The 25,596-nt window shown below is 39.7% G+C and overlaps 2 protein-coding genes across 3 annotated transcripts in view; one reads left to right on the top strand and one right to left on the bottom strand.

Annotated features, from left to right (window-relative positions):
• Positions 1-1,754: 1,754 nt before the first annotated feature.
• ppp1r8b (protein phosphatase 1, regulatory subunit 8b) lies at positions 1,755-13,257 on the top strand. 2 transcript variants are annotated; one of them, XM_062064369.1, is made up of 7 exons: positions 1,755-1,855; positions 2,270-2,330; positions 4,193-4,346; positions 8,045-8,262; positions 8,340-8,484; positions 8,644-8,708; positions 12,464-13,257. In XM_062064369.1, the coding sequence occupies exons 1-7, from the start codon at positions 1,803-1,805 to the stop codon at positions 12,815-12,817; spliced, it is 1,050 nt and encodes a 349-aa protein (XP_061920353.1). In that variant the 5' UTR covers positions 1,755-1,802; the 3' UTR covers positions 12,818-13,257. The 2 variants fall into 2 exon arrangements, with proteins under 2 accessions (XP_061920353.1, XP_061920352.1); XM_062064368.1 differs by lacking the exon at positions 1,755-1,855 and adding an exon at positions 1,903-2,122.
• A 6,626-nt stretch (positions 13,258-19,883) lies between these two features.
• The window catches only part of LOC133660454 (cytochrome P450 4B1-like), a 39,631-nt gene continuing 33,918 nt past the window's right edge, over positions 19,884-25,596 (bottom strand). The window contains exons 8-12 of the mRNA XM_062063961.1: positions 24,610-24,800; positions 24,398-24,531; positions 24,244-24,308; positions 21,782-21,864; positions 19,884-21,699 (exon numbers count right to left, since the gene is read on the bottom strand). Of these exons, the coding sequence (XP_061919945.1) occupies positions 21,528-21,699; positions 21,782-21,864; positions 24,244-24,308; positions 24,398-24,531; positions 24,610-24,800 (645 nt within the window). The 3' untranslated portion in view covers positions 19,884-21,527. The remainder of the gene's footprint in view (positions 21,700-21,781; positions 21,865-24,243; positions 24,309-24,397; positions 24,532-24,609; positions 24,801-25,596) is intronic.

Here is a 25,596-nt window from a genome sequence, read left to right as displayed (position 1 = left end):
CCACTTCCGCCCTTAGCGCCTTCAAAATAAGAGCTCAAGGCATATACTGTATAAAAGCTTATAACAGGAACTTAAAAAGAGGCAAGCCCATAAAAATAGGTTACAATACTACAAATATATATATAAAAAATATGTTGTCTTTAAACAAAGTCACAATAATCTCTTGTCCAAAGTAAAAATTAAATTCGCTTGCTACAGTTTTTTCCCATACAGAATGATATCCAAAAACTATTGTAACAGATGGTTTTTATATGTCGCCTATACTGTATAAAACTACAAAATAACAAACACGGAGGCTCCAATTTTACACGAGGACCACTTTATTTTTCTTTCTTTTAAAACCTCCGCTCCACTACAACGTGTCACCACTTCCGCCCTTAGCGCCTTCAAAATAAGAGCTCAAGGCATATACTGTATAACAGCTTATTGTAACAGGAACTTAACATCAGAATGAAGCAAGCTAATAAAAATAGGTTACAATAGTAACAATATATATAAAAATAAGTTGTCTTTGAACAAAGTGTGTATCGTCACAATAATCTCTTGTCCAAAGTAAAAATGTGGGGAAATAACTACAAATGTGCACTACATTCGCTAACCGTGTTACAAAAAAGATCAGTTAGAATAATACATAATGTTGGATATAGAGAACATACAAACCCTTTATTTATTGAGTCAAAAATATTAAAGTTCGGTGATTTGGTAAAATTGCAAACAGCTAAAATGATGTACAAAGCAAACTATAACCTGCTACCAAATAATGTACAACAATTCTTCTCAACTAAAGAGGAATATAACCTTGGAGGAAAAAATAATTTAAAACATTTGTATGCACGTACAACACTTAGAACCTTTAGCACAGTGGTCCCCAACCTTTTTGTAGCTGCGGACCGGTCAACGCTTGAAAATTTGTCCCACGGACCGGGGTTATTTATTTTTTATTTTTTCATAAAGAAATACAATCATGTGTGCTTACGGACTGTATCCCTGCAGACTGCACTTATCTATATTGATATATAATGTATATATTGTGTTTTTTATGTTGATTTAATCAAAATAAAAAAATAAAAAAATATTTTTATTTTTTTCTTTATTTTTTTTCTTGTGCGGCCCGGTACCAATCAGTCCGGGGACCGGTACCGGGCTGTGGCCCGGTGGTTGCGGACCACTACTTTAGCATATCAGTAGGTGGAATTAAATTATAGAATATATTAAGTAAAGAAGTTAAACATTGTACTGATATGATCCAGTTTAAGAGGTTGTTCAAAATAATAGTGCTTACAAAGTACAAAGAAGAAGAATTATGAGAAATACTTTCAACCTTATTGAAAATAAGATATTCTTCATCTCAGTATGTTAATAATGACTGAATTAATTAATTACATATTACAAAACTGTTGTGTATACTAATTCACAGATGTTATTTTATTTTATAAAAAGGTCAGTAAATGATTCTATATATTTGTAAACGCTCTGAAGTGGGAAAGGGGTAGGATTAAATAAGCTTTGCTTCTTCCTACTCCTTTTCGGACATGATGTAAAGTGAAATGATATGAAATTGTGTGATGTATTATGCTGTAAGTGTGTTCATGTTCCAAATACACTAAAGAAAGAAAGAAAGAAAAATTAAATTTGCTTGCTACAGTTTTTTCCCATACAGAATGATATCCAAAAACTATCAAAAAACAAACGAAAATACTTTCAATTTTATGTATTTATTTTCTAAACGAACTACAATTCCCGTCAGCGTCCATATCGAGTTGGCCCGGCATGCACCGCGGCTCCGGGAAGATGAGGCCAAGATGGCGGCCAACCCAAGTAGTGAAGGCGCCCCTCCTTTCGATTGTCCATCATGGTGAGCGTTTGCACACGTTTAAAGTGTAGCGTTGGGGCGCGACGCAGTCGTTTCATTCTCATTGTTTGTAACAACCTTTGCGCTGCGGATGCATTTTCGTTATGTAGCCGTGTAGCCGGCAATGCTAGCACAGGCTAACGAGGTTAGCACTGATCCTCCACCAAACATGTCGAGCTGGTGTAAAATTGTTCATTTTATATTTGCTAGTTGTCTACCTGTATGTGAAAGAGGACAGAAACATATTTGCTTGTTTTCCCCCCAAATTCGGTGAGTTTTACAGATAAGGGAGACCCGCATGTGTCACCAGGAATGAAGCAAATATCACTATTGTATTGAATGAGAATGGGACAAGCGGTAAAAAATGAATGAATGGATGTTTGGATGGAGAATGTTATTGTTCCGGTCTGCTTGCAGGGGAGGCAAGCCACCAGTCGGGCTCCACCTCGACGTGATGAAGGGAGACAAGCTGGTCGAGGTAAGCTGAATGTACAAACCCAGTTTCCATATGAGTTGGGGAATTGTGTTAGATGTAAATATAAACGGAATACAATGATTTGCAAATCCTTTTCAAGCCATATTCAATTGAATGCACTACAAAGACAACATATTTGATGTTCAAACTCATAAACTTTATTTATTTTTTTGCAAATAATAATTAACTTAGAATTTCATGGCTGCAACACATGCCAAAGTAGTTGGGAAAGGGCATGTTCACCACTGTGTTACATGGCCTTTCCTTTTAACAACACTCAGTAAACGTTTGGGAACTGAGGAGACACATTTTTGAAGTGGAATTCTTTCCCATTCTTGCTTGATGTACAGCTTAAGTTGTTCAACAGTCCGGGGGTCTCCGTTGTGCTATTTTAGGCTTCATAATGCGCCACACATTTTCAATGGGAGACAGGTCTGGACTACAGGCAGGCCAGTCTAGTACCCGCACTCTTTTACTATGAAGCCACGTTAATGTAACACGTGGCTTGGCATTGTCTTGCTGAAATAAGCAGGGGCGTCCATGGTAACGTTGCTTGGATGGCAACATATGTTGCTCCAAAAGCTGTATGTACCTTTCAGCATTAATGGTGCCTTCACAGATGTGTAAGTTACCCATGTCTTGGGCACTAACACACCCCCATACCATCACACATGCTGCCTTTTACACTTTGCGCCTATAACAATCCGGATGGTTCTTTTCCTCTTTGGTCCGGAGGACACGACGTCCACAGTTTCCAAAAACAATTTGAAATGTGGACTCGTCAGACCACAGAACACTTTTCCACTTTGTATCAGTCCATCTTAGATGAGCTCAGGCCCGGCGAAGCCGACTGCGTTTCTGGGTGTTGTTGATAAACGGTTGTCGCCTTGCATAGGAGAGTTTTAACTTGCACTTACAGATGTAGCGACCAACTGTAGTTACTGACAGTGGGTTTCTGAAGTGTTCCTGAGCCCATGTAGTGATATCCTTTACACACTGATGTCGCTTGTTGATGCAGTACAGCCTGAGGGATCGAAGGTCACGGGCTCAGCTGCTTACGTGCAGTGATTTCTCCAGATTCTCTGAACCCTTTGATGATATTACAGACCGTAGATGGTGAAATCCCTAAATTCCTTGCAATAGCTGGTTGAGAAAGGTTTTTCTTAAACTGTTCAACAATTTGCTCATGCATTTGTTGACAAAGTGGTGACCCTCACCCCATCCTTGTTTGTGAATGACTGAGCATTTCATGGAATCTACTTTTATACCCAATCATGGCACCCACCTGTTCCCAATTAGCCTGCACACCTGTGGGATGTTCCAAATAAGTGTTTGAAGAGCATTCCTCAACTTTATCAGTATTTATTGCCACCTTTCCCAACTTCTTTGTCACGTGTTGCTGGCATGAAATTCTAAAGTTAATGATTATTTGCAAAAACATTTTTTTTTATCAGTTTGAACATGAAATATGTTGTCTTTGTAGCATATTCAACTGAATATGGCTTGAAAAGGATTTGCAAATCATTGTATTCCGTTTATATTTACATCTAACACCATTTCCCAACTCATATGGAAACGGGGTGTGTAATGCATGCATCCATACAAACCCTTTTGAAGGGCACCGACTACAAGCCGGGCAGTCCAGGAAAAGTCCCAGCTTGGGTTTCTCAAACTGGACTTTTCCTCTCCGTGGCTGCACGGCTTCTTACCGGTGCCAGAGCAGAACCCAGCCATGATTTTTAGGCTTCTCGGTGGGAAGGAACACTGTGGAGTTATGACTCAGAGGCACAGCCGTAAAAGGCATATCGTGTTGGCGAATACGTCTAACCTTGCATTTGACGCTGCATGTTGTCTTCTTCCCGTAGAAACTGATCATAGACGAAAAGAAGTTCTACTTGTTCGGGAGGAATCCGGACTGGTGCGACTTCACAATCGACCATCAATCGTGCTCGCGTGTCCACGCCGCCCTCGTCTACCACAAACACCTGAAGAGGCTCTTCCTAATAGACCTCAATAGCAGTAAGCCATGATCTTCTTTTTAGAATCAGCTTTATTGGCTGCAAGGTATTTTTACAGGATTTCCGCGGGTCATTAATAGAATAGAATAGGAAGTACTTTATTGATGCGGTCCTCTCCAAGGTTTCTCATAGTCATTCACATTGACGTCCCACTGGGATGAGTTTTTCCTTGCCCGTATGTGGGCTCTGTACCGAGGATGTGGCTTGTGCAGCCCTTTGAGACACTTGTGATTTAGGGCTGTATAAATAAACATTGATTGATTGATTGATTGATCCCTGCGGGGAATTCAACACCACAGTTCGCTCACAATAGACAATAAATACTATACAGCATTATTCACATGTGAATAATATAAATATGTTAGAGATGTCTGATAATGGCTTTTTTGCCGATATCCCGATATTGTCCAACTCTTAATTGTTTACTATTATGTTAGATCCACTATAGACTGGACTTTCACAATATTATGTCAGACCCACTCGACATCCATTGCTTTCGGTCTCCCCACATATGCGGTCCTCTCCAAGGTTTCTCATAGTCACCAAAATGATTCCCGGGCGCGGCGCCGCTGCTGCCCACTGCTCCCCAAGGGGATGGGTCAAATGCAGAGGACAAATTTGACCACATCTAGTGTGTGTGTGACAATCATCGGTACTTCAATCTTTAATCTTTAATAATTCACATCGACGTCCCACTGGGGTGAGTTTTCCTTGCCCTTATGTGGGCTTTGTACCGAGGATGTCGTTGTGGCTTGTGCAGCCCTTTGAGACACTTGTGATTTAGGGCTGTATGAATCAACATTGATTGATTGATTGATTGATTAATTACCGATTCCGATATCAACCGATATATACAGTCGTGGAAATAAACACATTATTATGCCTAATTTTGTTGTGATGCCCCGCTGGATGCATTAAACAATGTAACATGGCTTTCCAAAATAAATCAACTCAAGTTATGGAAAAAAATTCCAACATGGCACTGCCATATTTATTATTGAAGTCACAAAGTGCGTTATTTTTTTTAACATGCCTCAAAACAGCAGCTTGGAATTTGGGACATGCTCTCCCTGAGAGAGCATGAGGAGGTTGAGGTAGGCGGGGTAGGGGTACGGGGAAGGGGGTGACGGGGGGTGTATATTGTAGCGTCCCGGAAGAGTTAGTGCTGCAAGGGGTTCTGGGTATTTGTTCTGTTGTGTTTAGGTTGTGTTACGGTGCGGATGTTCTCCCGCAATGTGTTTGTCATTCTTGTTTGGTGTGGGTTCACAGTGTGGCGCATATTTGTAACAGTGTTGAAGTTGTTTATACGGCCACCCTCAGTGTGACCTGTATGGCTGTTGACCAAGTATGCCTTGCATTCACTTGTGTGTGTGTGAAAAGCCGTAGATATTATGTGATTGGGCCGGCACGCAAAGGCAGTGTCTTTAAGGTTTATTGGCGCTCTGTACTTCTCCCTACGTCCGTGTACCACTCCGTACAGCGGCGTTTTAAAAAGTCATACATTTTACTTTTTGAAACTGATACGGGCGGGGGGGGGGGTTAGGTTTGGTTGATATCAGCACTTCAGTCATCAACAATTAAATCATCTGAGGAATGGACATTGAAACAGTGTAGGTCTCACTTCGTAGGATATGTACAGCAAGCAGTGAACAGGAGTTAGAAACATTCTGCCATTTGTTTACAACCGAATGGAATCATAACGTGAGTGATTCCGACTATTTTGGGCGGTTAGTGGTCGATCCACAGCGATCGTTCTGCCACACAATACCTCAATGCTAACGAGGGGAAATTACACTTCAACACTGTTCTTGGCATCGACAGTAGGATTGCCTGTTTGCATTTCAACAGTTGTTTTTCTCACTACGATAGGGCGAAACCATCCTTGCCCAGGCACACCCTCCTGGTTTTTGGAGTATGAATATTTGGGGTTTTGGCACCAGCCGCTAGACTAGATCTGACCAATCTAAGTCTATGAACATGAACTGATGAAGCCTGCTTGGATGAGGAAACATCTTCTAAGACAAATCAAACAGTCCAGTTGCGATCGATTGAATGCCCTGAGATACTATCAGGTCAATACAACAATGGTTAGATTAGTATTTTTTACTATCAAAAATCTTTTGTCATTTTTGTTATTGTTTACAAACTGAGGAGCCAAGTCCGTGGAAACAGGATGGCTTAAGGAAAACCAAAATATTTTAATTACAGCCAGAAGTAGGACATCATTTTAAAATGTTCATTGATATTGTTACGCCGCCAACCTGTGTTTCAGTCTAATTACCGTATTTCCTTGAATTGCCGCCGGGAATATAGTATTCGCCTGCCTAGAATTACAGCCGGGTCAAACTCGTTTAGCAAAATAATTAGCGCATGCTTGGCACTTCCGCCGGGTCAAATATGAGTCATTAAATGACTTCCGCCTCCTGGTGGTAGAGGGCGCTAGTGATCCTTCTTGCGACTGCTGGTACTGCAGAAGACCGGTGCTGCAGAAGAAGACAACAGGTAGCAAGAGTGAGGAGCCATTGTTTGCTTGCACTTTTACCATGGAGGATTACATATCTAAAATAAAACAGTTTTCTAAACTGGACTTTGAATCGAAGCAGGAGGTAATACTTAAAGGAAGATTTCTATCGAGACAGAGAGACTTTTAAAACTGAAGAAAGATAAGGAAGACTTCTATAGGAGCTGCGCATGGACTCATTTATACCTAAAGGTAAGCCAATAATAACGTTTTTTTTATTAAATGTGCTTTTCATGATAAGGTAAGCGCCAGAGTGAGAAGAAGTTTCAAAATAATTAACACATGCTTGTCAATCCCGCATGCTTTTGGTACACGCAGGAGTGAGAAGAGGTTTTAAATTAATTCGCGCCCCTGCGGCTATTCAAGGAAATACGGTATAATTGGGATCAAAATGGTATCATTCAATGATCTTGATAAGTTTAAAGTATTGGTATGACCAATACTGCCCTTGTAACTACTTGGTATTAGATCGATACCCACAATTGTAGTATCGCCCAAAAGCAATGTAAAGTAAATGTAAACAACAGAAGAATACGTGCTTATTACATTTTACAGAAGTGTAGATAGAACTAAGGCTGCAACAACTAATCGATTAAATCGATTATAAAAATAGTTGGCGATTAATTTAGTCATCGATTCGTTGGATCTATGCTATGTGCATGCGCAGAGGCTACTTTTTATTTTTATTTTTTATAAACTTTTATTTATAAACGGCAACATTTACAAACAGCTGAGAAACAATAACCAAAATAAGTATGGTGCCAGTATGCTGTTTTTTCCCCAATAAAATACTGGAAAGGATAGAAATGTAGTTTGTCTCTTTTGGCCGATTATTAATCGGTTAATCAAAGTAATAATGGTCAGATTAATCGATTATCAAATTAGTTGTTAGTTGCAGCCCTAGATAGAACCATGTTACAGTAGAAAATAACCAGATATAACCAGTAACTTAATAGTTTTGACAAAATAATACAACTGGAAATGTTGAAATTATGTACTGCATATATCTGCAGATTAGAACCCTTCGTAACCATTTTTGAAATTCATCTTTTTTCATTTATATGTACCATATGATATATCATAATATGTAGCGTTGTCGCAGGAGGCTGCACTACATATTGCAATATGATCCATCCCTATTTTACAGTTAAGAATTAATTGTTATGGTTTTTTTTTAGCACACGGTACTTTCCTCGGACACATCCGTCTGGAGCCACACAAGCCCCAGCAGGTTCCCATCGACTCCACGTTATCCTTTGGTGCTTCCACGCGGACGTACACCATCCGAGAAAAGCCCCAAAGCCAGGGAGGGGGTGGCAACGCAGACATTAAGATAGGAGACGAAGACGAGCTGAAGGGACTTCTCGGGTTACCGGAGGAGGAGACGGAGCTGGAGGTACAATGGCGTCCTCGCTTGAAGACACTAAAGTGTCGTATGACCTTGTGATAACGTTGGACCCTTTTACCGGACAGAATTTGACAGAGTTTAACACGGCCCACAACAAGCGCATCTCCCTTCTGACCATCGAGGAGGGCAACCTGGACATCCAGAGGCCGAAGAGGAAGAGGAGGCACTCAAGAGTTACTTTCAACGAGGAGGACTGCATCATCAATCCAGGTGCCAAAATAGCGCAGTCTTTCACTCATTACCCTAACGCTGCACGCCATCCTGCAATAAAAACGAACACGATAAACTACAACAAGCAGTCATCAAGCTTTTGATGAGAACATGAGGAAAGTATACTCCGTGTGAACTGTATTTTTCTGTTTCCCACAGAGGATATCGACCCCTCGGTGGGACGTTTTAGGAATATGGTGCAGACGGCGGTTGTACCCATCAAGGTAAGGTTTGACTTGGTCGCCACCATCTTACTGGGAACATTATTTATCCTGCAATATAGACAAATTAAGTGTTTTAAATTGTCACACCAATAGAATATAGATGATAAAAAAAGTGAGTACTTCTTACATTTCAGCAAGCAATCCGTTATGTAGACATTTGGGTATACAGGTGATCTCATGGCACGACCGTGTGTTTGTCGGAAATATTTTCCCATAATTCGAAAGTACGTGGTATTAAAGGGAAACCACTTTTTTTCTGGAATTTTACATATCGTTCACAATCCTAATGAGAGACAAGAAGACAAAACGTTTGGTTTTTTTTGCATTCGAACTAGGGCTGGGCGATATGGCCTTTTATTAAAGGCCTACTGAAAGCCACTACTAGCGACCACGCAGTCTGATAGTTTATATATCAATGATGAAATCTTAACATTGCAACACATGCCAATACGGCCGGGTTAACTTATAAAGTGACATTTTAAAATTCCCGCAACACTTCTGGTTGAAAGACTCCTTTGGATAGGATTTATGCGCGTGACGTCACAAAATCCACGGAAGTGGTTGGACCCCATCGACCCGATATAAAAACCTCTTGTTTTCTTTGACAAAATTCCACAGTATTCTGGACATCTGTGTTGGTGAATCTTTTGCAATTTGTTTAATGAACAATGGAGGCTGCAAAGAAGAACGTTGTAGGTGGGATGGATCGGTGTATTAGCGGCTAAGTACAATACTTACAGCAACACAACAAGGACTACTTACTACGCCTAGCCGATGCTTGCCGCCAAACCCACGGATGAAGTCCTTCGTCGCGCCGTCGATCGCTGGAACGCAGGTGAGCACGGCTGTTGATGGGAAGATGAGGGCTGGCTGGCGTAGGTGGAGCGCTAATGTTTTTTATCATAGTTCTGTGAGGTCCGGTTGCTAAGTTGCTAAATTAGCCTTAGCGTCGTTAGCAACAGCATTGTTAAGCCTTACCAGGCTGAGAATTTTTAACCGTGTAGTTACATGTACATGGTTTAATAGTATTGTTGATCTTCTGTCTATCCTTCCAGTCAGGGGTTTATTTCTTTTGTTTCTATCTTCATTTGAGAACGATGCTATCACGTTAGCTCAGTAGCTAAGTGTTTCACCGATGTATTGTCGTGGAGATAAAAGTCACTTTAAATGTCCATTTCGCGTGCTCGACTCTCATTTTCAAGAGGATATAGTATCCGAGGTGGTTTAAAATAAAAATCTGTGATCAACAATAGAAAAAGGAGAGAGTGTGGAATCCAATGAGCCAGCTTGTACCTAAGTTACGGTCAGAGCGAAAAAAGATACGTCCATCACTGCCTCTCTAGTCCTTCACTGTAACGTTCCTCATCTACGAATCTTTCATCCTCGCTCAAATTAATGGGGTAATCGTCGCTTTGTCGCTCCGAATCTCTCTCGCTCCATTGTAAACAACGGGGAATTGTGAGGAATACTAGCTCCTGTGACGTCACGCTACTTCCGCTACAGGCAAGGCTTTTTTTTATCAGCGAGCAAAAGTTGCAAACTTTATCGTCGATTTTCTCTACTAAATCCTTTCAGCAAAAATATGGCAATATCGCAAAATGATCAAGTATGACACATAGAATGGATCTGCTATTCCCGTTTAAATAAAAAAATTCATTTCAGTAGGCCTTTAATATCTCTATTTTTAGACCATGTCACGATACACGATATATATCTCGATATTTTTGCCTTAGCCTTGAATGAACACTTGATGCATATAATCACACAAGTAGGATGATTCTATGTGTCTACATTAATATATGCTAATTTTAAACTTTCATGTAATACACAATGCAATAGGGCACCAATCTGTACTGACTGGAAAAAACATGAACAATCATATTACGATATCTGTAAAGTATTAGCCCACATTTCATGTTTTGTTTGTACACAGCTAGCTCGACAGTGCATGTCCATGCATGACATGCTGCGTGTATCATAATCAATATTAAAGTGGGACTCAGTCGATGGACAGTTGTGCGTTTGGTCGAGCTGGCCGGGAACCTTATTTCTCGAGTTATTTGGGTAAGCACTTCATTTTTGTCGAAATAGCATGGCTTCAAGTTCCGCATTTATACCGTCAAAGTCACTGTCACTTCATTCTCTCGACTTCAGTCTGCTTCAACGTTTCAGCCTTGCTTCCTTCTAGAAGCAGCAGTTCATCCTCCGTATATTCAGCTTCAAAAAGATAGGGATGTAAATCCTCATTTGTCAAAAAATAGTCGTCTTCGTTGTCTGTTAAAGATTCTGCTATGATTACAAAACACACGTGCACACACGTTTGTTTCCGGAAGTAGGAACACACATTTGTTGCCAGAAGTTGGACGTACTCTGCGATGGAAACGGAAATGAATGCGCTGAAGAAATCAAATCAAAATACAGTAAATATTGAAGATGTTACATATTGTTATGAAGGTGTCTGTTACTACATTATATATATACTTGCAGTGTGTATATTGTACATATTACATATTGTTATGAAGGTGTCTGTTACTACATTATATATATACTTGCAGTGTGTATATTGTACATATTACATATTGTTATGAAGGTGTCTGTTACTACATGATATATATACTTGCAGTGTGTATATTGTACATATTACATATTGTTATGAAGGTGTCTGTTACTACATTATATATATACTTGCAGTGTGTATATTGTACATATTACATATTGTTATGAAGGTGTCTGTTACTACATGATATATATACTTGCAGTGTGTATATTGTACATATTACATATTGTTATGAAGGTGTCTGTTACTACATTATATATATATACTTGCAGTGTGTATATTGTACATATTACATATTGTTATGAAGGTGTCTGTTACTACATGATATATATACTTGCAGTGTGTATATTGTACATATTACATATTGTTATGAAGGTGTCTGTTACTACATGATATATATACTTGCAGTGTGTATATTGTACATATTACATATTGTTATGAAGGTGTCTGTTACTACATTATATATATACTTGCAGTGTGTATATTGTACATATTACATATTGTTATGAAGGTGTCTGTTACTACATGATATATATACTTGCAGTGTGTATATTGTACATATTACATATTGTTATGAAGGTGTCTGTTACTACATTATATATATACTTGCAGTGTGTATATTGTACATATTACATATTGTTATGAAGGTGTCTGTTACTACATTATATATATACTTGCAGTGTGTATGTCAAACGTTGATGGAGGTTTTAAGTTGTTTTTGAGGACTTTGAAGACTACAACAGTGACTCCAAAAAGCCACCAAAATAGGAGCACAAGACAAGAAGTAAAACACTACACACAGGAAAACAGCAAAAAAGTCCAAATAAGTCAGGGTGTGATGTGACAGGTGGTGACAGTACACCTACTTTGAGACAAGAGCTATGTTGATGCATGCTTGGTTATGCTTTAAAGTCATATCCAACAATTGCGATTACGACTTTTTACTTTCAACTGAGTTTTGTTTTTCAATGATTTCTGCTGGTGGTGTGCCTCCGCATTTTTTCAACGCTAAAAAATGTGCCTTGGCTCAAAAAAGGTTGAAAAATACGGCATTAGATGGAATATGTAGAAAACTTAATCAACCGAAAATATGGTGTGATTACAAGAAAATGATAAAAAGTAAAATAATTGTTTCCTAAATAGGATGTATATGTGAGGCAGATCTACTGATGATGTGTGTGTGCTCGCCTTGCTTTAGAAACGGCGGTCAGAGGGCCAAAACACGTTGGGTCTGGACAACTTTGCTTCAAAGCGTATGCACGGTTACAGCCTGAGCGGCGGTCTCTACGGCGACCTGCCTCCCACCAGCCACGAGAACCAGCCCACGGGCGCTCCGGGCGGTGCCTCCATGCAGGGCGGGCTCCCCTTGCCTTTCCCCAACCCAGCACCGGAGGTGGACCTGGCACCGGAGGCTCAGCAGCCCCCCATCATGCTCAACCCCACTCCGGTCACCGCCCCCTATCTACCAGAGACCCACAACGAGCCACGCAAAAAGAAGTATGCCAAAGAGGCGTGGCCGGGAAAGAAGCCCACGCCGTCGCTACTCATATGACCGCTTTGCCCTGCATGTTGACTCTCAGGTACCAGCGGGGCGCATCAGGGACAAGGTGGCAAGGCTCAGCCATGACGTCACTTTTGCGTTGTTGGTGGGCCTTCTGGTTCCGTTGGAGTTGTATAAAAAAATGAAACATGTTTTTGAGCCACAGTTAGATGGTTGTGTGTCATAACAGACTAATGTAACTTTAGTTTCTTATTATTATTATTTGCTTTTCAACTCTTTTCAGTGCTTTTTGGAAACGTTATGAATAAATGGCAGAAGAGTATTTTTATACACACAATTTTACTGTGATGAGTCAGGACTGACAGGAGAAAAGTGATCTGGTCATTGTTTCAATTATGTGATGATGAAATTGTCTTACACCCTAATGGATCTGACCAACTTTTTAATAAATATATTGCAGTTGTTTTGGCAGCCGCTAGATGGCGACTTAAGCACACGTGATGGCTCAATTTTGTTTTACAGTCAGGCAAATATTTGTGGGTTCTTCACTATAGAGATAAAATAGTGTGTAAGCAACCAAACTAAAAGTGTATTCAAACATTCGAAATCAACACTTTTTGTTTGAAAATGTGTTCATTTTTGGTTGCAAATCCAATTTTTGTTTGGTTGCATGAAAAGATCGACCAGTATCGCAACCACAACCACTTTCATCTCGTTTATGGCAAAAGTTATAAACAATGTAGCTCCTAAAGGACATGAATCGGCTAATAATAAGCAGAAGTGTTCCAATAAAACTTTCTACATTTCTGATTCATGCCGATATTGTAGCCTTGACTATTGGCTGATTTGATACCGATTTATCTCTACTATGATACCACAACTAGAGATGTCCGATAATATCGGCCAGCCGAAATTATAGGCCGATAAATGCTTTAAATGTAATATCGGAAATTATCGGTATCTGGTTTTTTATTATTGTATCGTTTTTTTGTTTTTTTTATTAAATCAACATCCTCCCCCATTTACACTCATTTTGTTTCTTTCTGTTATTAATATTCTGGTTCCTACATTATATATCAATATATATCAATACAGTCTGCAAGGGATACAGTCCGTAAGCACACATGATTGTGCGTGCTGCTGCTCCACTAATAGTACTAACCTTTAACACTTCATTTTACTCATTTTCATTCATTACTAGTTTTTATGTAACTATTTTTATATTGTTTTACTTTCTTTTTTTATTCAAGAAAATATTTTTAATTTATCTTATTTTATTAATTTAAAAAAAAAGGACCTTATCTTCACCATACCTGGTTGTCCAAATTAGGCATAATAATGTGTTAATTCCACGACTGTATATATCGGTATCGGTTGATATCGGCATCGGTAATTAAGAGTTGGACTATCGGAATATCGGATATCAGAAAAAAGCCATTATCGGACATCCCTAATCACAACCAATGATACCTTTTCCTCATTTTTGAGTGTGACGTGTTATAAAACATGATTAATTATGCTGGATTAAAGTGCTCGAGCAGAGTGTGGAATAGACTAAAATATTTAGTATATCTTTTTTTTCCTTACACTCATGAGTCTCAATTCATTTTAATTGTCCGAGTTGAGTTGCCGTAGTCAGGAAGTAGCCTTAATGGGTGAGGGCCGACATCCGGGCAACTGAGCTACTACATACGGGTTCTTGGAGCCATAGCAACCAGACTGGCGTTGAAAACAAAGCGTTGCCATTACTCTTTAACCTACGCTGGTTAAACCCGTCATTCTGCCTCCAAAATGCCGAAAAACGGTGTTGTTTTTGGTTGTGCTAACCACAACTGGAAACAGGGAAAACAAAGGTTGTATTTTGTTCTGCCAAAGCGTGATAAAAGCCCACAGAGACGAGACAAATGGCTCGCAGCCGAAGTCGGGGCCGGTGGCAACAAGAGCCGCCTCACGCTGTCTATGTCGGTGGCGGTCGAGTTCCGCGATTACTTGGGGGACTTCATCGAACACTACGCCCAGTTGGGTCCCAGCAACCCGGGCATGGTGCAGGATTGGGGTCAGACCATCGCGCTCCCGGCGCAGGGACTTATGGAGTTCCGCGACGCTTTGGCCAAACTTCTTGACGATTACGGCGTGGACGAGGAGCCCGCGGAGCTGCCGGAGGGCTCGTCGATGACTGTGGACAACAAGCGCTTCTTCTTCGACGTGGGCTCCAACAAGTACGGCGTGTTCACACTAAGTTGTTGATAACTTCCGCGTCTCTTTCTTAGTAGCGCGCAGGCTAAGCTAACTAGCAAGCTAAGCTAAGCCTGAGAAGCTTTAAAGTTCACTGAGACGAGTCTGACGCAAATAACACATTTTCGTTTTTTCACACGATATGCGAATAAGTAAAAATGAAGGATTTAACGCCAACTTCCAAGCCACAACGCTCGTTAAATGCTTGTTCTGTCAATGCTGTGTTCGCTGTGAGCTGCTTTGTTTTCAACCAATTCCCGGTTGCTAGGGGATTGCTAGGCGGAAGTGACGTAGGTCCGCCCTCACCCATTGCCATCAAACTGAAAATGCCAGTCTTGTATTTTGTTGAGCCAGCAAAGTGTAAATGTGAGTATTGTACTTAATACACATCAGTTGTTTGATTTTTAACGTCTTAGTTGTTGTTTTGATTTCCAAATTATTAATTATTTCCCTGTAAAATCGCTAATGCTAATTAGCATGTCTACGTCACATCCAATGCTAATTAGCATCAAGATGGTGCATTTCTTTTACGTTGGAATGTCAAGAGAAGTTACTTTGTATCTCATGGAAGTTATATTAACATACTTTATATCTACATTTTACAGTGTTGAGAAGCAAAGACTCCTAAAGCTGTTACATAATGTATGTATGCTAAGCTTATGGAACCTATTTGTATGGACTTGCCTCTTTGTTAGGCTGACCATATTGTGAAATCCCCAAAAGAGGACACATACAGGACTGTCTCAGAAAATTAGAATATTGTGATGAAGTCTTTTATTTTCTGTAATGCAACTAAAAACATGAAAATGTCATACATTCTGGATTCATTACACATCAACTGAAATATTGCAAGTAGGGATGTCCGATAATGGCTTTTTGCCGATATCCGATATTCCGATATTGTCCAACTCTTTAATTACCGATACCGATATCAACCGATATATGCAGTCGTGGAATTAACACATTATTACGCCTAATTTGGACAACCAGGTATGGTGAAGATAAGGTACTTTTTTAAAAAAATTGTAAAATAAGATAAATAAATTAAAAACATTTTCTTGAATAAAAAGAAAGTAAAACAATATAAAAACAGTTACATAGAAACTAGTAATGAATGAAAATGAGTAAAATGAAGTGTTAAAGGTTAGTACTATTAGTGGAGCAGCAGCACGCACAATCATGTGTGCTTACGGACTGTATCCCTTGCAGACTGTATTGATATATATTGATATATAATGTAGGAAGCAGAATATTAATAACAGAAAGAAACAACCCTTTTGTGTGAATGAGTGTAAATGGGGGAGGGAGGTTTTTTGGCTTGGTGCACTAATTGTAAGTGTATCTTGTGTTTTTATGTGGATTTAATAAAAAAATAAATAAAAAAAACAAAAAAACGATACCGATAATAAAAAACCGATACCGATAATTTCCGATATTACATTTTAACGCATATATCGGCCGATAATATCGGCAGGCTGATATTATCGGACATCTCTAATTGCAAGCCTTTTATTATTTTAATATTGCTGTTTATGGCATACAGCTTCAGAAAACTCAAAAATCCCACCTCTAAAAATTAGGATATTTCCTCAGACCAAGTAAAAAATAAAGATTTATAACAGCAAAACAAAATCTAACATTTGAAAATGGCAATTAATGCACTCAGTACTTGGTTGGTAATCCTTTTGCACGGATGACTGCACCAATGCGGCGTGGCATGGAGCCAATCAGCCTGTGGCATTGCTGAGGTGCCCAGGATGCTTCAATAGCGGCCTTTAGCTCATTTGCTTTATTGTCTTTCAGCTTCTTCTTCACAATACCCCACAAATTCTTTATGTGGTTCAGGTCAGGGGAAAATTATTTTTTTTTGTCATAAAATAATACAATCATGTGTGCTTACGGACTGTATCCCTGCAGACTGTATTGATTTATATTGATATATAATGTATATATTGTGGTTTTTAAGTTGATTTAATTAAAAAAAAAAAAAAAAAAAAAATTTAATTTCCTGTGTGGCCGCGGCCCGGTACCAATCAGTCCACAGACCGGTACTGGGCCGCAGCCCGGTGGTTGGGGACCACTGTTCTAGGGGCCACACTTAAAGAAAGCTAAGGACAAGGAGGCCAGACTTCTCCCTTCACTATTATTTATATTTGGAGATCCATCTATCCATCTTCTTCCACTTATCCAAGGTCGGGTCGCGGAGGCAGCAGCCTAAGTATTAAAGCCCAGACTTCCCTCTCCCTAGCCACTTCCTCCTGGGGGACCCCAAGGGTGTTCCAGGCCAGCTGGGAGACATGGTCTCCCCAACGGGTCCTGGGTCTTCCTTGTGGCCTCCTACCGGCCGGACATCAATCAATCAATCAATCAATCAATCAATCAATCAATCAATGTTAATTTATAAACCCCCTAATCACAAGTGTCTCAAAGGGCTGCACAAGCCACAACAATATCCTTGGCTCAGATCCCACATCAGGTTAAGAAAGAATAACGAGAAACCTTGGAAGGGACCATTTTTCATTTACAGCAATTCACTGTAAATCAAAAACACTGTAGATTTTATAAAAAATTGACAGCTTAGTTGCCAAAATTCTATTGTAAAAATAAGAGTGGAGCACTGTAGAAAATTGTGTCAGGTTCAAACCCAGATGACATCTATTAAACAAGACAAGAAGCAAAGAAAACAGAGACAGAATTAAATTTGGCTCAATTTGAGGAGCGACGCCTGGGTACAGTGTCTCAGTACGCTCTGGCGAAAGATTGTACGCCTTCTCTTTTATTTGGACTTTCCCCGATTACATGGCAACAGCTGTTTCTAAGGTATGGGGGTCGTAAACAGCCATCGCCTTTGGTTACAGAACAGTTCAAAGAAAAGGTCGTAAACAGTCCACAGAAAAGGTCGTAAAGGACTTCAAAGAAGAGGTCCCTGTAGGGGAGTCAGGTCCTGCTTCCTCTTCGCTTCGTAGTTCTTGGGTCAAAACAATATATTTCTGTTGATTACAATACATGAAAGAAACAGAACACCTTCATGTTGCTTCCCATCCTACACAGTGGAGTTGTACAAGCCTTCTGCTTGGTAGGATTAAAGACGGCTTTTGTCCTCTCGCCGGGAACTCATTGAAACACAAAGTTTTGGGATAACTTAGATACAATTATTATAACAATTAACCATAGATTTTTTTGGTAAAACCAACTAGGCAGCTCAGTCACCAAAATTCTACTGCAAAAATAATAGTGGTAATGTTTTTTACATTTACAGTAATGCCACTGTAGAAAATTGACAATAGATTTTCTTGTAAAAAAAAAAAAAAAGGCAGCTCAGTCGCAATAATTTTACTGTAAAAATATAAAAAGTGGCACTGTTTTCTCCATTTACAGTACAACTGAAGATTTTACAGTAAAAAAAAATCTGGCTTTTCAGTTGCCAGAATTTTTACGTAAAAATAACAGTCGTACCGTTTTTCCATTCACAGTAATGGCACTGTAAAAAATCGCCCATAGATTTTTGGCATTTTTAGGCAGCTCAGCCGCCAGAATTTTACTGTAAATACAACAGTGGTACCGTTTTTCATTCACTGTAACTCACTGTAAATCGAAAAAACTGTAGATTTTACGGTAAAAAAACCCCAACAACTGGCAATTCAGTCACCAAAATTTTATTGTAAAAATAACAGTTGTACCGTTTTTACTTTTACAGTAATTCACTGTAAAACTAAAAGACTGTAGATTTTACGGTAAAAAAAAAAACTAACAAACTGGCAGCTCAGTCCGAAATATCGTACAGCAAAAATAACAGTGGTAATGTTTTTATATTTACAGTAAATAAGGAAAATTTAAAATTGACCATAGATTTTCTTGTTAAAAAAAATAAGGCAGCTCAGTTTCAAGAATTTTACTGTAAAAATATGAAAAGTGGTACTGTTTTCTCCATTTACATTAATGCATTGTAAAAACAATGACCATTTTTTTTCCGGTACATTTAAAAAAAAATAAAAAAATAACAGTGGTACTGTTTTCCCATTTACAGTAATGGCACTGTAAAACATTGCTCATAGATTTTCTGGTGTTTTTAGGCAGCTCAGTCGCCAGAATTTTACCGTAAATACAACAGTGGTAGTATGGTACCGTTTTTCATTCACAGTAATTCATCCATCCATCCATCCATCTTCCTCCGCTTATCCGAAGTCGGGTCGCGGGGGCAGCAGCCTAAGCAGGGAAGCCCAGACTTCCCTCTTCCCAGCCACTTCGTCCAGCTCTTCCTGGGTGATCCCGAGGCGTTCCCAGGCGAGCCGGGAGACATAATAATAGTAATTCACTGTAAATAAAAAAAACCCTGTAGATTTTACGGTAAAAAAACAACTGGCAGCTCAGTCGCCAAAATTATATTGTAAAAATAACAGTTGTACCGTTTTTACTTTTACAGTAATTCACTGTAAAACTAAAAGACTGTAGATTTTACGGTAAAAAAAACACACAAACTGGCAGCTCAGTCGGAAATATCGTGCAGCAAAAATAACAGTGGTAATGTTTTTATTAAGGAAAATAAAAAAATTACCATAGATTTTCTTGTAAAAAAAAATAAGGCAGCTCAGTTTCAAGAATTTTACTGTAAAAATATGAAAAGTGGTACTGTTTTCTCCATTAATGCATTGTAAAAACAACGACCATTTTTTTTCCCGGTAAATTTTTTTTTTAGGTAAAAATAACAGTGGTACTGTTTTCCCATTTACAGTAATGGCACTGTAAAAAAAATTGCCCATAGATTTTCTGGGGTTTTTATGCAGCTCAGTCGCCAGAATTTTACCGTAAATATAACAGTGGTAGTATGGTACCGTTTTTGATTTACAGTGAATTACAATTGTTGCGTTTGACCAGATGTTCCTCCAAGGGGAATTTAAAATGCTGGTCACTCCCAAGTTCTTTTGATGACATAAACTGAGCTCAAATTGACCACCAGGACAGAATAGGTATTTTGTAATTTATTTTCAAATATTTGAGAATAGAGACCAGCCTCGAACAACACATACAAATGCGTAGCCAAAGATGATCTGGAAAACATCACGGAAAACTCTCTTCTTCAATATCTCCCCCCGCCCTCATCTCTCTCACCCCAAACACATGTTCATTGTGTCTCTTATCTAGAGTCGGCCTGGGAAGGGAAGCAAGGAGGATTCCTCCTCTCTGCCTTCTACCTCAAGGCCGACCCCAGTGCAAAAGCACTTTGTCATTAGATTATTAGAAAAGCAAAAGAGTACAATATGGAACATTAGCTATTTGTAATATGACTATGAAAATAAAGAAGTAACACAAAAATATGGATATATGAAAATATATATATATCTCCGTCAATTTGGGGGCTGACTGTGGATTAGACAGCAAAAATAACAGTTGTAATGTTTTACATTTACAGTAACGCCACTGTAGAAAATTGACCATAGATTTTCTGGTAAAAAAAAAAAAAAAAACGTAAAAAAAACGATTTTTACTGTAAATATAACAGTAATAGTACCGTTTTTTTATTTACTGTAATTAGCCTTAAAAACGACCCTACATTTGAATGCAGTTGTACCGTTTTTTTCCATTTACTTTAAAACCAAATGACTGCAGATTTTACGGCAAAAAAAGCTGGCAGTTCAGTCGCCAAAATGTTATCGTAAAAATAACCATGGCACCATTTTTCCATTTACAGTAATGCACAGTAAAAAAATTTTTACCATAGATTTTACGGTGATAAAACGGTCGACTCAGTCGCCAGAATTTTGGTAGTTTTTATATTTAAACGACTCAGTTGCCAAAATTTTATCTTAAAAATAACAATGGCACCATTTTTCCATTTACAGTAATGCACTGTAAAAAAAAATTACCATAGATTTTACGGTGATAAAACGGTCAGCTCAGTCGCCAGAATTTTGGTAGTTTTTTATATTTACTGTATTACTACTGTAAAAACGACTGGAAATGTTATGTTAAGCAAACTGGAAGCACACAATTAACAGTGATATAATTTTCCATCGATACTATTGCACTGCGAAACAAAATCACCACGGATTTTGCGGTAAAAAAAAACTGGCAGCCCAGTTGCCAAAATTTTTCCATTTACAGTAAAGCACTATAAAAAAAACAACTTGTAGATTTTACGGTAAGAAAACCAGAAGAGCAGTCCCCAGGATTTTAATTTAAAATGAACGGTGATCCCTGATGTGGGATCTGAACCGAGGATGTCGTTGTGGCTTGTGCAGCCCTTTGAGACACTTGTGATTTAGGGCTATATAAATAAACATTGATTGATTGATTTACAGTAATGCACTGTAAAAGAAGGACCTTAGATTTTATGCTTAAACAAAAAAAAAAAGGCGGCTCAGTCGCCGGAGTTTTGTCGTAAAAATAACAATTTCAATTTACTGTAAATAATTTATATCCAAATTATACTGTAATTTTTTTTTTTTTTTTTAGTGTAGTGTTGACTTTATTTATGCATGTGTAGAATTTTCTTAAGAAATTCAATGAATCAGTCGTTGTGGAGGTCTCAAGTATCCACCGCTTTGATCCTGATGTGGATGCCGTTGATGGAGCGAAGCACCAGTCGAGGGATGAGCTTGGGCTTCATGGCGGGGTCCTCTATCAGGTGGAACCTCCTCAGCGTCAAAGCCACGACCACTTTCATCTCGTTCATGGCGAAGTTCTGACCGATGCAGTTCCTAGCCGGCGGAACGAAGGTCACGTTGTGTTTTTAAGTTGAGAAGCGGACAAGAAACAATCGCACAAGCGAACAAAACCAACCTGGGCCCAGCGGAGAACGGCACGAATGCATGTGGAGACCTCTGGGAAGTGTTCTCCGGCAGGAACCGAAGTGGGTCAAACACCTGGGCTCGCACCATGAGGAACAATAAACATAACATCTGGTCAGACAAACAAACTTGTGGAGATGTTGGGCTCACAAAGTCACAGGAAACCTCTCTGGAGATTTACCAATCTACAAAACCCAAAACCACGGAAGTTGTCACGTTGTGTAATTCGTAAATTAAAACAGAATACAATGACGCACTAATACACCCCCATACCATCACAGATGCTGGCTTTTGAATTTTGCACCCTTAACAATCCGGATGGTTCTTTTCCTCTTTGTTCCGGAGGAAACAACGTCCACAGTTTCCAAAAACAATTTGAAATGTGGACTCGTCAGACCACAGAACACTTTCCCACTTTGCATCAGTCCAGCTTAGATGAGCTCGGGCCCAGCGAAGCCGGCGGCGTTTCTAGGCGTTGTTGATAAATGTATTTCGCTCTGCATAGGAGAGTTTTAACTTGCACTTACAGATGTAGCGACAAACTGTAGTTACTGACAGTGGTTTTATGAAGTGTTCCTACGCCCATGTGGTGATATCCTGTACACACTGATGTGGCTTTTTGATGCAGTACCACCTAAGGCAGGGGTGTCAAACTCAAATACAGAGTGGGCCAAAATTTAAAACTGAACAAAGCCCCAGGCCAAGGTTGAACAAATTAGCCTTTTAATAGAGACCCAAACAAGTTTGGCATTGAATATTGAACAAGCAAGGCTTATATAACTTTATAGTGACATGCAAAATCGAGTTTCAAATAATATTAATAATTAAAAAATATCAATGGCATATCAAATACAATTTAAATAAAAATTGAATGCCTCTTTTCTATTTGCAGCCTTCTGAGGTAAATATCAACATAAACTTTTTCCACAGGCTAATAAATTTGAAAATAAAATAACAATGAATAAACCAACCATTCAGGACTTTAAACTGCTCAGTTTGCAACACACTGATCTAATCTGATGTGCCCAAGCCAGATACCTGCCATCTTTTCTTGGATGCTAGTTCATTAATGTCGGGGCTCAGGCTTTGAGCTGAGGCAACCTTCATTATCGAACGAAGGTGTTCATCAGTCATTATACCTCGTATTCCACCCGGACCACAGTCTTGGGGGCGTGCTTTAAAGGCACTGCTTTTAACGTCCTCTACGAGCTGTCGTCACGTCCGCTTTTCATCCCTTCTAACAACGTGCCGGCCCAGTCACAAGATATGAGAAGAGTTAGTGCTGCAAAGGGTTCTGTTGTGTTGTGTTTATGTTGTGTTACGGTGCGGATGTTCTCCCGAAATGTGTTTGTCATTCTTATTTGGTGTGGATTCACAGTGTGGCGTATATTTCTAACAATGTTAAAGTTTTTTATACGGCTACCCTCAGTGTAACCTGAATCGCTGAAGATCAAGTATGCGTTGCATTCACTTCTGTGTGCGTGCCAAAGCCGCACATATTATTTGACTGGGCCAGCACTCGTTGGACTGGACGAAAAGGGGAGGGGACGTGACGTGACGATTTTCGGGAGGGGCACTGAAATTTGGGAGTCTCCCGGGAGGTTTGGCAAGTATAGAATTAGCGGTGAATGCGGTGTACCGTGGCACCGCCGCTGTATATAATCGGCTGGCCAGCTCTAGTATTAATTTGATATCGCCTCAAGGGCCAAGTGAAATTACAGAGTTTGACACCCATGGCCTAAGGGATTGAAGGTCCGTAATACCATCGCTTTGTTGGTAAACGAGAGTTGAATATGGATTATCATCACACATCAACATGTCTGAATTAGTGCAAATATCTGAATAGACTGGCTAGATGGTTCTCATGTTAGTAAAACATATTTAGAAGGTAGTAAACATGATTTGTATGCTGTAACTATTAACATATTTGATTTAAAGTGAATAATTCCTACTTTAAGAAATTAATTTACCATGGTCAAGCCCGGAACCAATTAACAGCAATAAACGAGAGACTGCTGTACGCGCAAAGTGAAGTGAAGTGAAGTGAGTTATATTTATATAGCGCTTTTCTCTAGTGACTCAAAGCGCTTTACATAGTGAAACCCAATATCTAAGTTACATTTAAACCAGAGTGGGTGGCACTGGGAGCAGGTGGGTAAAGTGTCTTGCCCAAGGACACAACAGCAGTGACTAGGATGGCGGAAGCGGGGATCGAACCTGCAACCCTCAAGTTGCTGGCACGGCCGCTCTACCAACCGAGCTATACTGCCCCACAGCGCACATGCATTTACATTGCTCATGAACGTTAGTCAAACATTAAACCTGTTTTTTTACACATCCCATTAAACTTTGTGCTCACTAGGGTGAGAACCCACTTAGTTATTGGACTAGGAAAATATGTCAAATGTTTTGGGACACCCCGAATTCAAAGTGTCTTCCAACCGCTTAACTCACATGAGGGTTCTCCCAAACCGTTGAATTCCTGTGCAGTGCAAACACACTTGTCCCAACTAATGACCCTACAAACAGAAATAGGGGCAGAAGTTAATCATTTATCTCAATCTCTCATTTTATATGTGTGGAAGGACTGCCAAAAAACTAAACTAACCTGCTGGCAAAGTCCGGCCATCAAAAAACGTAATGGCTTTGGTCGTTTTTCTGGCGATACCCGGCACAGGCGGGTATAGCCTGAGGGATTCTTTAATGCACATGGTGGTGTACGGCAATTTGCTGAGGTCCTCCCTAGTGACGACAGCACCTTGTTGATGACCAACATTTCAAAACCGCTACACTGAGGTGCCGTCCATGGAACGAAGTTACCACTCAATGTTGTCCTTGCCGTCCATGACCTGAGTGACCTCGTCCCTGCACTTCTGCTGGTGTACCGGGTGGCAGGCAAGGCTGTAGAGGATGAAGGAAATGCCACTGGCGGTTGTGTCATGGCCCGCGAACATGAAGGTGTCCACTTCCGCTCGTATGTCTTCATCCGATAGTCCCTGCTGGTCCTCATCCTTAAAGGTTTGCGGCCGTCGACAAAAAACATAAATCGATTAGTTTTATGGGGTGCTGGTTGGTTCGTGGTTCCAGTGGAAGCTGCATGAAGGAATACTTGACACAGATGTTGTTTAGCACTGTTTTTATTTTAGTAGGTTTCTAGTTTCTGTTGCTCACATTCTCGTTGTTTTGGTCAAACTCTACCAGCAGGAGTGTGGAGCAATTTTTTGTGAACTAAGGACTTATCATGCTATAACATAAGAGAGTTTAAGGTCCTACCTTTAGTCCAAACAAAAGATTTATGGCCCTGGTGTCAAAGGTCAAAGGGGGGTGGGGTTAAGGAAATGTCAAAGGGAGGCGGGGGTAAGGGGGGGATGTGTTAGGGGGCGGAGCTATGGGGGTCACGTGTCAGGGGCGTAGTTTAACCCTGAAGAGGGCGGGACTTATCCCGGAAGGACCTAAGACCGGAAGAGGGCGGTTTTAAGACTGGAAGAGGGCGGGGGTTAATTTGGAAGAGGCTAAAAATATGAATATGACTGACATTAATAGGTATTAGGAACATGAATGGGTTATTGTTGAATATGAATGACATTTGACCGACATTTACCCTTTGATTACTCAACACCTACACACACACGCAGGGATCGCAAATGGTTGGTATACAGTTTAATTGTTGTTGTTTAAAACTTTATACGTTTACGATTGTCTAGAAGAGACAGACAGAGACAGATTTACTTTTTTTTTGTACTTTGTAAGCACTATTATTTTGAACAACCTCTTAAACTGGATCATATTAGTACCATTTTTTACTTT

The sequence above is a fragment of the Entelurus aequoreus genome, linkage group LG11 (assembly GCF_033978785.1).
Source record: "Entelurus aequoreus isolate RoL-2023_Sb linkage group LG11, RoL_Eaeq_v1.1, whole genome shotgun sequence".
In the NCBI taxonomy this organism is placed as follows: Eukaryota; Metazoa; Chordata; class Actinopteri; order Syngnathiformes; family Syngnathidae; genus Entelurus; species Entelurus aequoreus.
Note: the sequence above shows the minus strand (reverse complement) of the source record. Positions and strands in the feature narration are given on the sequence as shown.

What these genes read in the sequence shown, in the direction of transcription:
- ppp1r8b (XM_062064368.1), top strand. Translation starts at nt 1,977, where the DNA reads ATGCTAGCACAGGCTAACGAGGTTAGCACTGATCCTCCACCAAACATG. An exon ending in AGGAGGAGACGGAGCTGGAG is followed by an intron (nt 8,263 to 8,339) that starts GTACAATGGCGT and finishes TTTACCGGACAG; the next exon opens with AATTTGACAGAGTTTAACAC. An exon ending in GGACTGCATCATCAATCCAG is followed by an intron (nt 8,485 to 8,643) that starts GTGCCAAAATAG and finishes TGTTTCCCACAG; the next exon opens with AGGATATCGACCCCTCGGTG.